Source organism: Pararge aegeria, chromosome 18, assembly GCF_905163445.1.
Source record: "Pararge aegeria chromosome 18, ilParAegt1.1, whole genome shotgun sequence".
Taxonomy (NCBI): domain Eukaryota; kingdom Metazoa; phylum Arthropoda; class Insecta; order Lepidoptera; family Nymphalidae; genus Pararge; species Pararge aegeria.
This window is the reverse complement of record NC_053197.1, coordinates 6,400,985-6,413,884: the sequence shown is the minus strand read 5'-3', so window position 1 is coordinate 6,413,884 and position 12,900 is coordinate 6,400,985. Positions and strand designations below refer to the sequence as shown.

General features: G+C 34.7%; 1 protein-coding gene across 2 annotated transcripts in view; it reads right to left on the bottom strand.

The window, feature by feature from the left end:
* LOC120631391 (sortilin-related receptor-like) overlaps positions 1-12,900 on the bottom strand; it is a 56,255-nt gene that overhangs the window by 21,239 nt on the left and 22,116 nt on the right. The window contains exons 5-9 of one of the 2 annotated variants that reach the window (XM_039900936.1): positions 10,630-10,892; positions 7,347-7,534; positions 4,824-4,905; positions 3,441-3,473; positions 251-514 (exon numbers count right to left, since the gene is read on the bottom strand). In XM_039900936.1, coding sequence (XP_039756870.1) covers positions 251-514; positions 3,441-3,473; positions 4,824-4,905; positions 7,347-7,534; positions 10,630-10,892 — 830 coding nt within the window. The remainder of the gene's footprint in view (positions 1-250; positions 515-3,440; positions 3,474-4,823; positions 4,906-7,346; positions 7,535-10,629; positions 10,893-12,900) is intronic. The other variant, XM_039900937.1, reaches the window with a different exon arrangement.

Below are 12,900 nucleotides of genomic sequence, written 5' to 3'. Positions count from 1 at the left end.
ATTTAGAGAGTTCCGCAAAAGCAGGAGAATCTGTATGGTGTAATTTATAATTTCTTCAATCCTTATACTCCACACCAAACAGATTCTCCTGCTTTTCGGGGAGTATAGCAAATTAAGCTTAATTTTCATATTATATACTGGATTTCCGCAAAGTAATGCCCGCTTCTATCCAATATCAATATCATTAATTTTGTTAAATAATCAATAATGCAAATAAACTTACATAATATGAACCAATTATTTAACTTACTGATAAGAGTTCCATTCGATGCCTTCATTAGTAGAATACAATATCCTTCTGGTTTCTCCCCTGGATTTAAAATATTTTACAGCCACTAAAACCCCGCCGTGATCGCCGTAGTTGAAGAAGTAGTAATCCTTCAATATCCGCCTCCAACTCAGACCGGCGTCTCTGCTTATATAAACCCCAGGGATACCTTTTAGCGATTTGCCCAGCACTCCTGTGGCCATTATTATACCTGGCGCTGACTTAGAACTCATTATGCTAGCCGATCTGAAAGAAGATAGAAGAAGAAGAAACGGTCATCGACAGGTAGTTCTGAAAGGTGCGAAGTACTTAAATATAAGATAAAATGATAAACAAAACAACCAAAAGGTTTATGCCCAGTATTCAAAGTTAAAAAAAATTAAGATTGATTGTCATGTAGAACTAGAAGGGGTGCCTAATAAAGTTCCTAACTAAATACCTACTATAATGTTTTTTGGCACTCTCGTTTGCCTGTGAATTAATTAATTAATTAATTAATTATTTAAGTTAAGTTATAAAGCTCGGCGACGTTAAACACATTTTTTATTTGGTACAACTTTGAACAAAGAATTGCATGGATAATTTAGAGTACGCACTAGAGTAAGTAGTGCTTTTAATTCATGTATGCAGCGCACGCCATTATTTACCTGCTTCTATTCTATTTACACGCATTAATGATAATAAATTCTCAACGAACTTAAAACACATACACTTTCATTTAAATATACATATACATTTTACATTATTAACTAGATTTAAATATTATTTTTATATATTTGTTATATTATTTGCATGTATTCTTTTATATATTTTTTTGGTTGTATATTTTTTATAATGCACGACTGGCAGTCGGTTTTTCTTGTGTCTTCCTAATACTAAGGTTGCCTGGAAGAGCTGGTTACAGAGCGATAAGGCTGCCTAGCCCGGAGGTGGGCGTTAATAGCTGAAACACAGTTTTAACTAATACAGTTGTTACCGTTCGTTACATTATAAGAATCCGTTGTAAATGAGACACAATAAAGACTTATTATTTATTTATTATTTTGTATTCTTGTGTTTTTTATTTATTTAATTTGCTTTACATGTAAATATGGAGTATAAAAAAATAGTGTACCTAGCTGTAAGACATAATACTCAGAGAATAACAAAGAACAATAAATAGAATTTTCTCAGCCTACAATTGTGCATTTAAAAAAGCTGATTTAGATATTTTTCACAATTCCGCTCTGAGTTATAAGCGCAAAATTAAAAAACTGTTTGTTACGTAATCCTCTTTTATTTTTATTTTTATTTTATTTTAGTTTGTAGTATCTTTTATATTTTTTTTTTAATTTATCTCTTTAGTTTTAGGTTCTGTATATTGAAGAACGTCTATATTTTATGATGCATGCAGAGTTAGCCTGTAAGTGGTGTATACAATGTAAAATTCAGAATATTACTGTTATGTTTATAATAATTTTAAAACATTGTATATAACGTTGGCTTCCTAAATAAATAAATAAATAAACAAAGAGGAATTGGTCAATAGTTTGAACTTTTCCCTTTTGTCCAACTGCAAGATATAAATGGTGTTTACTATCGACCGATTCCCCTGAAAGCGCAACTAAACGGTGAGTTAATGTCGACGATAAAAGATGGCCGTATTATAGTAATCTTTGGCAGTCCTTGATTGTCATGTAGAACGAGTAGCGGCGCCTTATAAAGTTTCTAACTAAATACCTACTATAATGTTTTTTGGCACTCTCGTTTGCCTGTGAATTAGTCCTCCCCGAGGTGACCAAATCGTTTGTTTACATTTTAAGGACCACCCAAAATACTCTTAAGAAATTAATAGTTTTCCAGGACTAAAACTAGCCTATGTTACTCTCCATCCTTTAAACTAACTCTATGCCAAAAATTAAGTTGATCTGGTTGCTAACTTAGGGCTTTTAAGAAGGACAAACACACCCACTTCCGCATTTATAGTATTATATGGAATATAAGCATAAATGAATATGTTATGGCCATCTATATAATCTCTACATTAATATAATGTGTTTTGGCACTCTCCTTTGCCTGTGAATTATTACTTGTAGTTTTAAAACCTGTTATTTGTGCGGTATTATTATTTTGAATACCTTATAACGTTACCTGTTATAACATTCTAACCATATATTATGTTTGTTTGATATGTGATGATCGCTCGAATGCATAATGCAACGCAAGCATAATGACCTGAACTGAGCAAAAGTCAGGTCTAGGCTTTATACACGGTGACTTTGTTTACGACATACAACTAAAACCCAATTAATCTTTCCAATTCCCTTTTATTGGTAAATAAAAAAATTAAGAAAATTAAATTTGTGGTTTGGTGTATAAGAAGCATCCAATATCGAGTGTAAGGGGCGCGGTGCGGCGTCGGTATCAATTTTTAAATCGTTTTATCAAGCAGTAATACTGGAATAAGTACTTTATTTGATCAGCTGCTCTCAATTTTTTTGTTTTATTTTTTATTTATTGTGTATTAAATTATTTAGAGTACTGCTTACAGTTATTGTAGATTGGGTACATGAAACGGGTTGCCAAGTGTAAAAAAAAATCACCTTGTATACCTCTTCCCAGTGATAGAGGACGCTTGTGCGTAGCAAAAGTAAACCGATAAGCTGATGATGGTGAATGTTTACATATATTTCCGGAAATCCAGCCATTTTTTATATGAACTGCCAGTTGATATTTATTATGAACTGCTTTCAATACGTGCGATATTCCCAACTTAGCTTTATACCCACGTGATATGATAAAGATCTAATTCGTATTTTTTATAACGAACTACAAAGTGTACACACATCTAAGTTCTACGAAAACAAATCGTGATGAAACAACATGGGCATATGCCCAATCATAAAAATAAATAGCATATAATTAGCGAACATAATCACATACGAGGCGATGCAATAAAACGTGAATAAGTGATTTACAATGAACGTGATTTCTATGTCTAAACTACCCAAGCAAAAACACAAATGAAATATTTGCAAAAACACAATGAAACAAAATCCTAGTTAAATCATCCCACATAATAGAATTTTTAGTTATTTTTTCAAATTTCATTAAAAATATTGACAAAAGCTACCTATGTGTAATGCAAAATGTATTATCACAACAACATTCTCTATATCTCATATTTTTTTACCTCGGCTCACTGTCTGTGACATTTCCAGGTTGACTGCAAAGAATTGTTATCTATTACATTATGTATGCCAACTACTTTAATTGCTATGTCGATTTATGTATTCCGTAAGTATTCGACTTGTGAACAAAGCAGAAATTAAACATTAAAACAAACCCGAGGTTATCAACGTCGAAAGATTTAATTTAGAAAATATTAACCTACTTGGATGTATCTTAAAGAATTAAATATAAGAAAAGTACCGATATTTAGACGTTATAAATATCAGCATCTACACTGAAAATCATCCTTAATTTGTTATACTCGGCGTTATTTATAATTTCTCCAATCTTTTAACTCCGCACCAGACAGATCTTCGGCAAGTACGAGAATAAAGAGTGAAAAAATTATAAATTCCACCGCACAGATTCTTCTGCTTTTCGCGGAGTATAGCAAATTTAGCTAGATTTCACTGTATTTATATAGTAGAATTCCGCAAAGTAACGCGCAGGCGTTATTTTGCCGCGTTAGAAGCAGTTCTATCCGATATGAAGCACTAGTAAAACTCACGTGCTTGCAATAGTTCTAGTTTTCAAACCTAATAGTTCGGTGTTAGTAAACAGACAATGGTATATATACATCTAATAGTTCAATACTTATTCTAGCCAATAAGGATATAGAATAAGGATTTTAAACTTTGTTCTGGATCAAATCAAAGAAAAATGGTAAACAAATAAATATGGTATCATAGCATCAGTTGTCCAAATTCAGTCGTCATTTATTACAAGTTAGCCTGCTTTATAAGCAATTCGGAACTCTGGCAAGTCTGTACATTCGATGCGACTCTACCACCGGTTCGGAAGGCAGATTCTAACGAAAACAGCAGCCAAGAAAAATTTTGAATTTTTCTGCTTCTAAGCAAATTTGTCATTTAAAAAAAACATCAATTCTATGTTAACCATGTTGTAATAAAACACATTGTTTAAACTTATGCATAATAATCAGTTGTTTTAACCGTCCAATATTTATAAATACGTAGATCGCATACCATTAATATTCTTATTTGTCTGTTCAGATTTATAAATAACAAGTTTTTTTTTATATATAGATAATACCTACTTATTAATTTGTTTCACTATACTAGCATTTGATACAGGTTATGGTAAATTCCAAGTAATAAACAACCTGAACTATACATAGGTACGATTTCAGAATAAATTGACATTATAAACTTTTACTGCTGTAATTGGAGTAATGCATATAATTACGGGGCACTACTGACAAACACAAAAGCACCTTGTCTCTAAGGAATAAGGGTCAAACTCGTTTACATTACCACAGTTTAAACTACTTAATATAAACCCATACGTAAGTGAGGTTTATTAGATTTGATTATATCATCCTTACCTCGTAACTGGATACAGCTGACTGAATTTCTGGCACAAGTGTAGACTGCAAGAATTATCTATGTGACAAGTAAGTGGATTTCCTGTAAATAAAAAATATGATGATTTAAACTTGCTTTTCCTCATTTTTTTAAATTCATTTACACGTTAGGCATTGACTGGAAATATACCTAGTGCTAACTGATAATGCAGTCCAAGAAGTTAGCGGGCTAACCTGTTAGGAGTATGTCAGTTATATTAAGCCCATACTCGTAATCAGTTTTTACGCGGTACCGTACTAGAACGCTTAATCGCTTTGCGCCATGTCCTGTCGGTAGGGTAACTAGCCTCCGCCGAAGCCTTCCACCAGAACATCCCAGAGATAAATGAGAGATCATTAATTCCCAAATTGTCTACGGCGGTATCCACAGCACTATCCACTTCACCAGGATGGTGTTCAAAAACGGTACCTTCCTTGTGCTACACTCGTGATACTCTAACCGACAGATTGGGCACTAGCATATTGGTGGCTAATCTTTTTCCTATCATAACGTTAAGTAATCCTTACTTACTTACGATAAAAAAGCTTGGGTGTGAATCGCTCTAACTTCATAGCGTAATATAAATTTACTGTGCGATGGTGATAACAAAAACAATTTTACCCGGCTAAGTTTGTTGTGGGCTCTTGACCCGGCGCGATTGGAACCCTCGTAGCTTTAGGTTTAAGTTGGCGAACGAAGTTATCACCATCCCCTCACAATTATGTAAACTTATTATATGTATGAACGCTTCATAAGTGCCTGTGATAGGCCAACATGAATAAAGAAGTTTTAAATTTGAATTAGAATTTTGAAATTTGCACACAAATCACTAAACTAAACAAAATTGACAGTTGTAAAAGTAGTGCAGTCATTGTCACTATTTTAACAAGCAGTGATAGCCTAGTAAATAAATAAAATATACTAAAATACACACACCCGCCCATCTAGCCCCAAAGTAAGCGTAGCTTGTGTTATGGGTACTAAGACGACTGATGAATATTTTTATGAATAATATACATAAATACTTAGAATATACATATAAACACCCAGAAACTGACAAACATTCATGCTCATCACACAAACATTTTCTAGTTGTGGGAATCGAACCCTCAGCCTAGGACTCATAAAGCAGGGTCGTTGCCCACTGCGCCAGTCGGCCGTCAAATACATCTTTATGAAGCAAGCTTTTATCAGAAACCTCTGATTTTTTATTAATTGCTAACTTGCAAAAGTTTAGCTGCCTATGTAATGATGCAACTTAGCTCGTTTATTTTAATTAATATATTTTTCTGTTAAACTTTATTTGAATGGTCAGCGTTTTGGCCATGACGCACGTAGTAGAAATGAAAGTAATACCCGTAACTAAATCTAAGAATCTATGAACTAATTCGGTTTGTTTGTTATTCGATAAGTACCGCCCACGGCCTGCAATCAAAACCTAAAGAATCGTATCTCTGTCACTTACAATATTATTGGTGGGAAGTAAGATATTTTGTCTAGATCGTTGCTTTATTTTACCCTATTGTTTATCTTAAATATATATATATATATATATTTCTTGTGTGCTTGTGTATGTCCTTGAACTCCTCCTAAACGGCTGAACCTATTTCAATGAATTTTTTGGTATGCGTTTGGGCGGCACCCTGGATGGTTTAGATTCACAAATCAGCCCGACAGATGGCGCTGGGATCCGCTAGTAACTTTATATATATAAAAGCGGTGAAAGCCCAGCGGTTTGGACTCCAACTCAAACTCGTTTTGGGGGGGACTGAGTTGGATCCCCAAAACGCACTTTCCGGAGTTTTAAGCAATCAAATATCACTTGCTCTAACAGTGATGGAAAAATACATCACTGCACTGCATAAAAATTATGTCCCCCGATTATATCCCGCAATAAGGGATATAATTAACGTATCCACCTGCTAAAGCACGGGAACATGGAATAAGAGAAGTTTACCCCCGTTTATTATTACACATATATTATTTGGATATTATTGCTGCTGAAGAAATTAATTTTTTTTTGAATTTTCGACGGCCGATTGGCGCAGTGGGCAGCGACCCTGCTTTCTGAGTCCAAGGCCGTGGGTTCGATTCCCACAACTGGAAAATGTTTGTGTGATGAACATGATTGTTTTTCAGTGTCTGGGTATTTATCTGTATATTATAAGTATTTATATGTATTATATTCATAAAGATATGCAACAGCTATCTTAGTACCCATAACACAAGCTACGCTTACTTTGGGGCTAGATGGTGATGTGTGTATTGTCGTAGTATATTTATTTATTTTATCCTTTCCCCGGGGATACAATTGTCTCCTGCCCATGCTAGCCGCGCTGAGAGTTCTCCGCAATGTTTTTGAAGTCGCGTGAAATGTACCAATTCACACAGTCCAGCGTGGTGGCACTGGTTTTGGTTACGCTCTAATACCTACTCGTTCCGAAGACCCTCCTCTCCGCGGTAAAGAGTTGATTTATGAAAAAATAGAAAATTCTTGAACTTACCGTTTTCATCCTCCACTGGTGGGTTTATCGGGGACCATGTGACTCCATGGTCGAATGTAATCAGCGATACCAAATGTTCCGGTTCTATGTTAGAAACTTGTGACTTGTGGTTCACTTTAGACGCTATGTATATGCCTTTTAGTCCTTCGACGCGGTATAGGTCCGTGAATGGATCTTCTGTTACGTCTCTGCAATAGTATAAAGGCTATTATTTTATATCTAACTATATTGATGCATAGTCCACTTCTCTCTTTTAACTAAATTTGATTAAGCACTGAAGAGATTGGCGTGGCATCACCAATTCTAAATTCAAAAATTCTTTACTCATATCAAAAGTAATTAAGAAGCGTTTATACATTACAGCTCCATTATTGCGAGGTGGTAACTTAATACTAAAGCGAGGAGGGTCCAAAACGCGACAATTAATTAATTAGCTATGAAGTAAGATCAATTCATACCCACAAAACAAACATTGCTTTGATAGGACTTTCTAAAAATTAAAGATGATTTTTGACAGTATAAAGTATAAGTATTGGGAGAGTCCAACGGTAAACTGTTATAAGCTATTGATGACGATGTTATAGATTTAATTTCATAGTCACGGGGTTTCTCCTATAATGTGAATATGTTGATTATGTCAGGTTTTTTTTAATATTATCATTTTAATGTTCTCCACGAAAAATAATTATTGATGACACATAAGATGGTCATAACAAATTAAAATACTGTAAAGAATTGCAGTTTTTAATAATTTTTACCAACATACAGCATGCATTGTGTACTTTTGACCTGCCCCGTGCAGGTCAAAAGTACACATTGCACTGCACTAGTATTTTTCTCTCCGGGTAAAGAATATATATATATATATATATATTTAATATAAATTTATCAATAGTATTGTTGTTGTCTGGTTTATGCATTTATGGCTAAGTTTGTTGTGGGCTCTTCTCAGCGCAGGGCGCGTTTGGAAACCTCCTAGCTTTAGTTGTAAGTTAACGAATGCAGTTATCACCATCACTAACATTAGTGTAACATGTTAAATGTATGAACGCTTCATAAGTGCCTGTAATAAGGTCTACATGAATAAAACATTTTTGAATTTGAATTAGAAATTTGTGTTATTCGTATGCAAGTTTTAAACAGTGTACCCCACCTTTTCGTTTTCCTTGTTAGTTTCCCTAATCCTAAGGTTGCCCGTCAGATATCGCTACTTAGCGATGAGGCCGCCGTTTGTATCCTACTACATACTAGTACAAGTGTTTGTTCTCTTTTGTATCTGAACTTGATGTGGTGTACATATAAAAAGTATTAATAAATAAATAAAATCTTATTTCCAACCACAGCTTTTTAAACTCTCCGAGCGTTTGCACACAATTGAAAATAATATCCAAATATTATACGTGTAATAATAAAAGGTACTTCTCCTATTGTTGCCGTGCTTTGGTCAGTGGACACGTTAATTTTATTGCTTGTCAGGGCTAGGGTGATAAAAATTATATCCCCTGATTATATCCCCTGACAAGGGATATAATGAATGTGTCAACCTGCGAAAGCACGGGAACATGGAATAGGAGAAGTTAACTCCCGTTTGTTATTGCACATAATTGTATTATTTGGATATTACTTCCACTGTGCGTCAGTGCTCTGCGAGTCGATAAAGCTGTGGGAGAAGATAATTTTTTATCCTTCCCTCGGGGATATAATAGTTCCCTGTCCATGCTAGCCACGCTGCGGGCATCGTGTACCGTCGCTAGAAGCGAGTCAAAGAGTCTCTTCTTAGTTTTACGTATGGTTTTGTTTTGCATGTTATAAATAACAGGTTAGCCCGCTGCTATTTTAGATTGCGGTATCACTAGGTGGGGTATTTTTTTTTTTTTGGTACAATTTTATTGCAGAGCATAGGAATCACACAAAGGAAACACTCAAGTTGTAGTCGAGGGCTAAGGCCGAATATAATAGTATGTAACCTTTGAATATGAACTGTAGTATTTTGTGTTTTTATATAATAAATAATAATAAATAATGTTGAGTCGACCGTTATTGTTCCGATAGTCGTTTCAGTCAATGGTCTTCTCGCGAAAAGCTTCGACCAACATCTTAAGAAGCTTTCGCTTGGTTGTTGGATCAAGGGTCGGATACAGAAGGCAGTAATCCTCGACACGGCGCGTATTGTGAGGAGGTTCCTCACTCTGGAGCCCTGACCGCCGGTTGCTTGGGCATTTAAAAGCCACGCAAGCGGAGGGTGGATGTTTTTTCTTTTAATTTTTAATAGTGTTTTATATTATATTTAAGAATTTGAAAAAAAATTAAAATAAATATACTACGACAATACACACATCGCCATCTAGCCCCAAAGTAAGCGAAGCTTGTGTTATGGGTACTAAGATAACTGAAGAATAATTTAATGAATAATATACCTGAATAAATACTTAAAAACAAATAGATAAATACCCAGACACTGAAAAACATTCATGTTCATCACACAAACATTGTCCAGTTGTGGGAATCGAATCTGCAAACGGCCTTGGACTCAGAAAGCAGGGAAGTTGCGCTAATCGGCCGGCATAGGGACCTTGTGGCCTGATGTAAGCAAATAATTTGTTTACACTGAACAGGAAAACTATTTATAGGTATTGCTGTGTTATTTCGGTCGTTAAAGCATACATAATGATAAGACTGTCTCTTTGAACGGTGTATATTTATTATTGGACAACAAAACAGCGCTGCTCTTGACATTTAATAAATTACCCATTATTATTCATAAGAAACCAATATCTAAAATTGTCACTCGAAACTTTTATATATAATAAATCTTATTTCGATTTTAATTTCATTTCCCGTAACTAAATAAACTAAATAACCCAAGAAACGGCTGAATTTGATTCTACGCATATAACTGAAGGCGGATTACCTTACTCCGTTTTAAATAATGCATGATCAGTTAAGTTAAACGTTGATGAAATGATGATGCAGTCTTCAATGGTAGTGGGCTTACCCATTAGAGGTATGGCATTTTTATTAAACCCATATCCCTTCTTACGGTTTTCACGGGGCATCGTTCCGGCTCGCTTAATTGCATGGTAGCACATCTTTGTCGTTAGGGTGGTAACTACCCAAGGCCGAAGCCTCCCACCAGACCAGACCACAGGAAATTCTAAAATTATAAACTACCAAATTTCCCCTGCCGGGTATTGAACCCGGGACCTCCAACTAAAATCCACAGCGCTCACCGCTCCGCCAGGGAGGTCCTAAAAAGATTAGTAACTGATATATGAATACTTACTCCAACCAACTGTCCTTCCAGTTACCATCAGGGAAATAGCAAAGCACTTGTTCCAGACTCAACACGAAGTTGTACTGTGTGAAGTTCCTGCTTATTTCCGACACGTACAAGTTAGCCAAGTTTTCGGTGTGCATGACAGAGACAAATATACGTTTGTCAGTCACATCTGCGATGTGGAATTTGTTTAGGTCCAACTCAGTCTGGAATTCGGCTTTGAAGAAAGGGCCTCGTTGGTGAGAGATGTAGAGATCCAGAGAGTTTTTCTGAAACAAAGTTAACAATGAAATAAAGAATTCACCTATATACTCCATTTTTAGAGTTCAGTACCCGAAGGTTGCAAAAGTTGCGAAGGTTCCGTATTCGAGAACAAAAAGTATTAAAGTAAAACGATAAAATTTTATGGGCTTATGAAACAGATACATATTTATATTTTATGAAAAACTTCGTAATCTGTAGATTATCTAAAGAAATAATTCAATATAAACAGAACTGAAATCGGGTATTAGTATACCTATTAGTAGTAGCGATCGGACGGACGAAGACATAAAAGTTAACTTTTTGATACGGAACCCTAATAAAGACTGTAAAGCACTACGTTCTTCTATCGAATTTGTCACAAAATTTGATGCGATATTGTTCATATCTCGGGTCACACCTGACCCCAAAACATTCTGATGATAAAAAAACCATTCAACACGTTACATAACTTAAGTACTGTACTAAATTACTTTTTAGTATAGTAACAGTAACCTTGACACTTGGCATTTCTGTTTGAAAAAAAAAAAGCTATTCCTAAACTATATAATATACACGGTGAATTTTTCTTCATCTTACAACAGTGACCCAGTTAATCTAACTAATATCTACTATTTTACAAACAAAAAAAATATATATATATAAATACAATTAAATTAACAGTTGTGTGAAAAAGAAGCTTCCTATATCGAGTTTAAGAGGCGCGGTGCGGCGTCGTTATCGAATCAATCAATTGCAGTCGTTTCATGCAACAAATAAAATATGTACTTATGTATATTAATCAGCGGCATCAAATTTGTAAATCCAAATTAAATGTTTTTTTTTCTATACTACCACAATACACACATCGCCATCTAAAAGTAGATATACATGTATCGGATAGTCTGGATTAATTAATGTACATAGCAGAGTTAACCTTGAACCCTAAAAGGTTATTTGTTCAATTGATTTAAAGTTTAAATTGGCTCAGAGCTAGAAAGGAACGGGAATCGAACCCGAGAACTTTTGCTGAACAACATCGCTCAGCACTACCAGGCTACCATAACTCATAAGGCACATAAACTTATTACAGTTAATAGCAATTGCAACGAAGATAATTATTAGTTACTTGAATGAACATTCTATAAAAAGCATAACTTTTTGTGATAATGTATAAACAAGTACTTAACTTTTTACTAGAAACTCAGTATTACTAATAAGTTAGTTAAGTTGTGACTCACAATAAAAGCTAGTTACATGATTCATGATGAATTCGTCGACTTTATTTTATTAAAATAAACCAGGAAACCGAATCATTGAAAAGTTACAGGGTTCTGAAGTGATAAACGACTGAGACACCGAGAGGTATCTTTGCAGTCTATAGGTATATGCAGTCATATTTATATAAAAATACCCACCAAATCAATGTCATGAACATTGGTTATTAAGCAAATATAATTTTTATTGTTTCTTGAAAACTATCTATTAACTAATTTATAATTATTAGGGTATGTAATTTGTATTATGTAGTATAAATGTAGTAGTGAAATCCTTATCAGTTTTATAAAATATCTGGCAAATATGAATTTATAGTTATCAAAAGTTATTTATTTACCCACTTTCTTATAAAATTACTGTAACAGAAGACTAATAACTCCAACACAGAGCTATTAGAATCTTCCTTTTTTAATCGTTATTATTTGCGGACGAAGATGGTCCAACTGATAGCAAGACAAAAACCATTGCCTTTATACAAAGCAATACATCGCAGGGCTTGCAAGTAACACTTGCAACGAATTGCAGCTATGTGTCCATCCACCCGAGGCGTCATGATCATCATCATCATATCAACCCATTAGCGACCCACTACAGGGCACGGGTGTCCTCCAGCAATGAGAATGGGTTAAGGCCGTAGTCCACCACGCTGGCCCAGTGCGGATTAGTGGGCTCCACTCCACCTTTGAGAACATTATGTAGAACTCTATATATATATAAGTATTCTTTGAAATTTTAAGACAGAAGGAGTATGGCAATGTA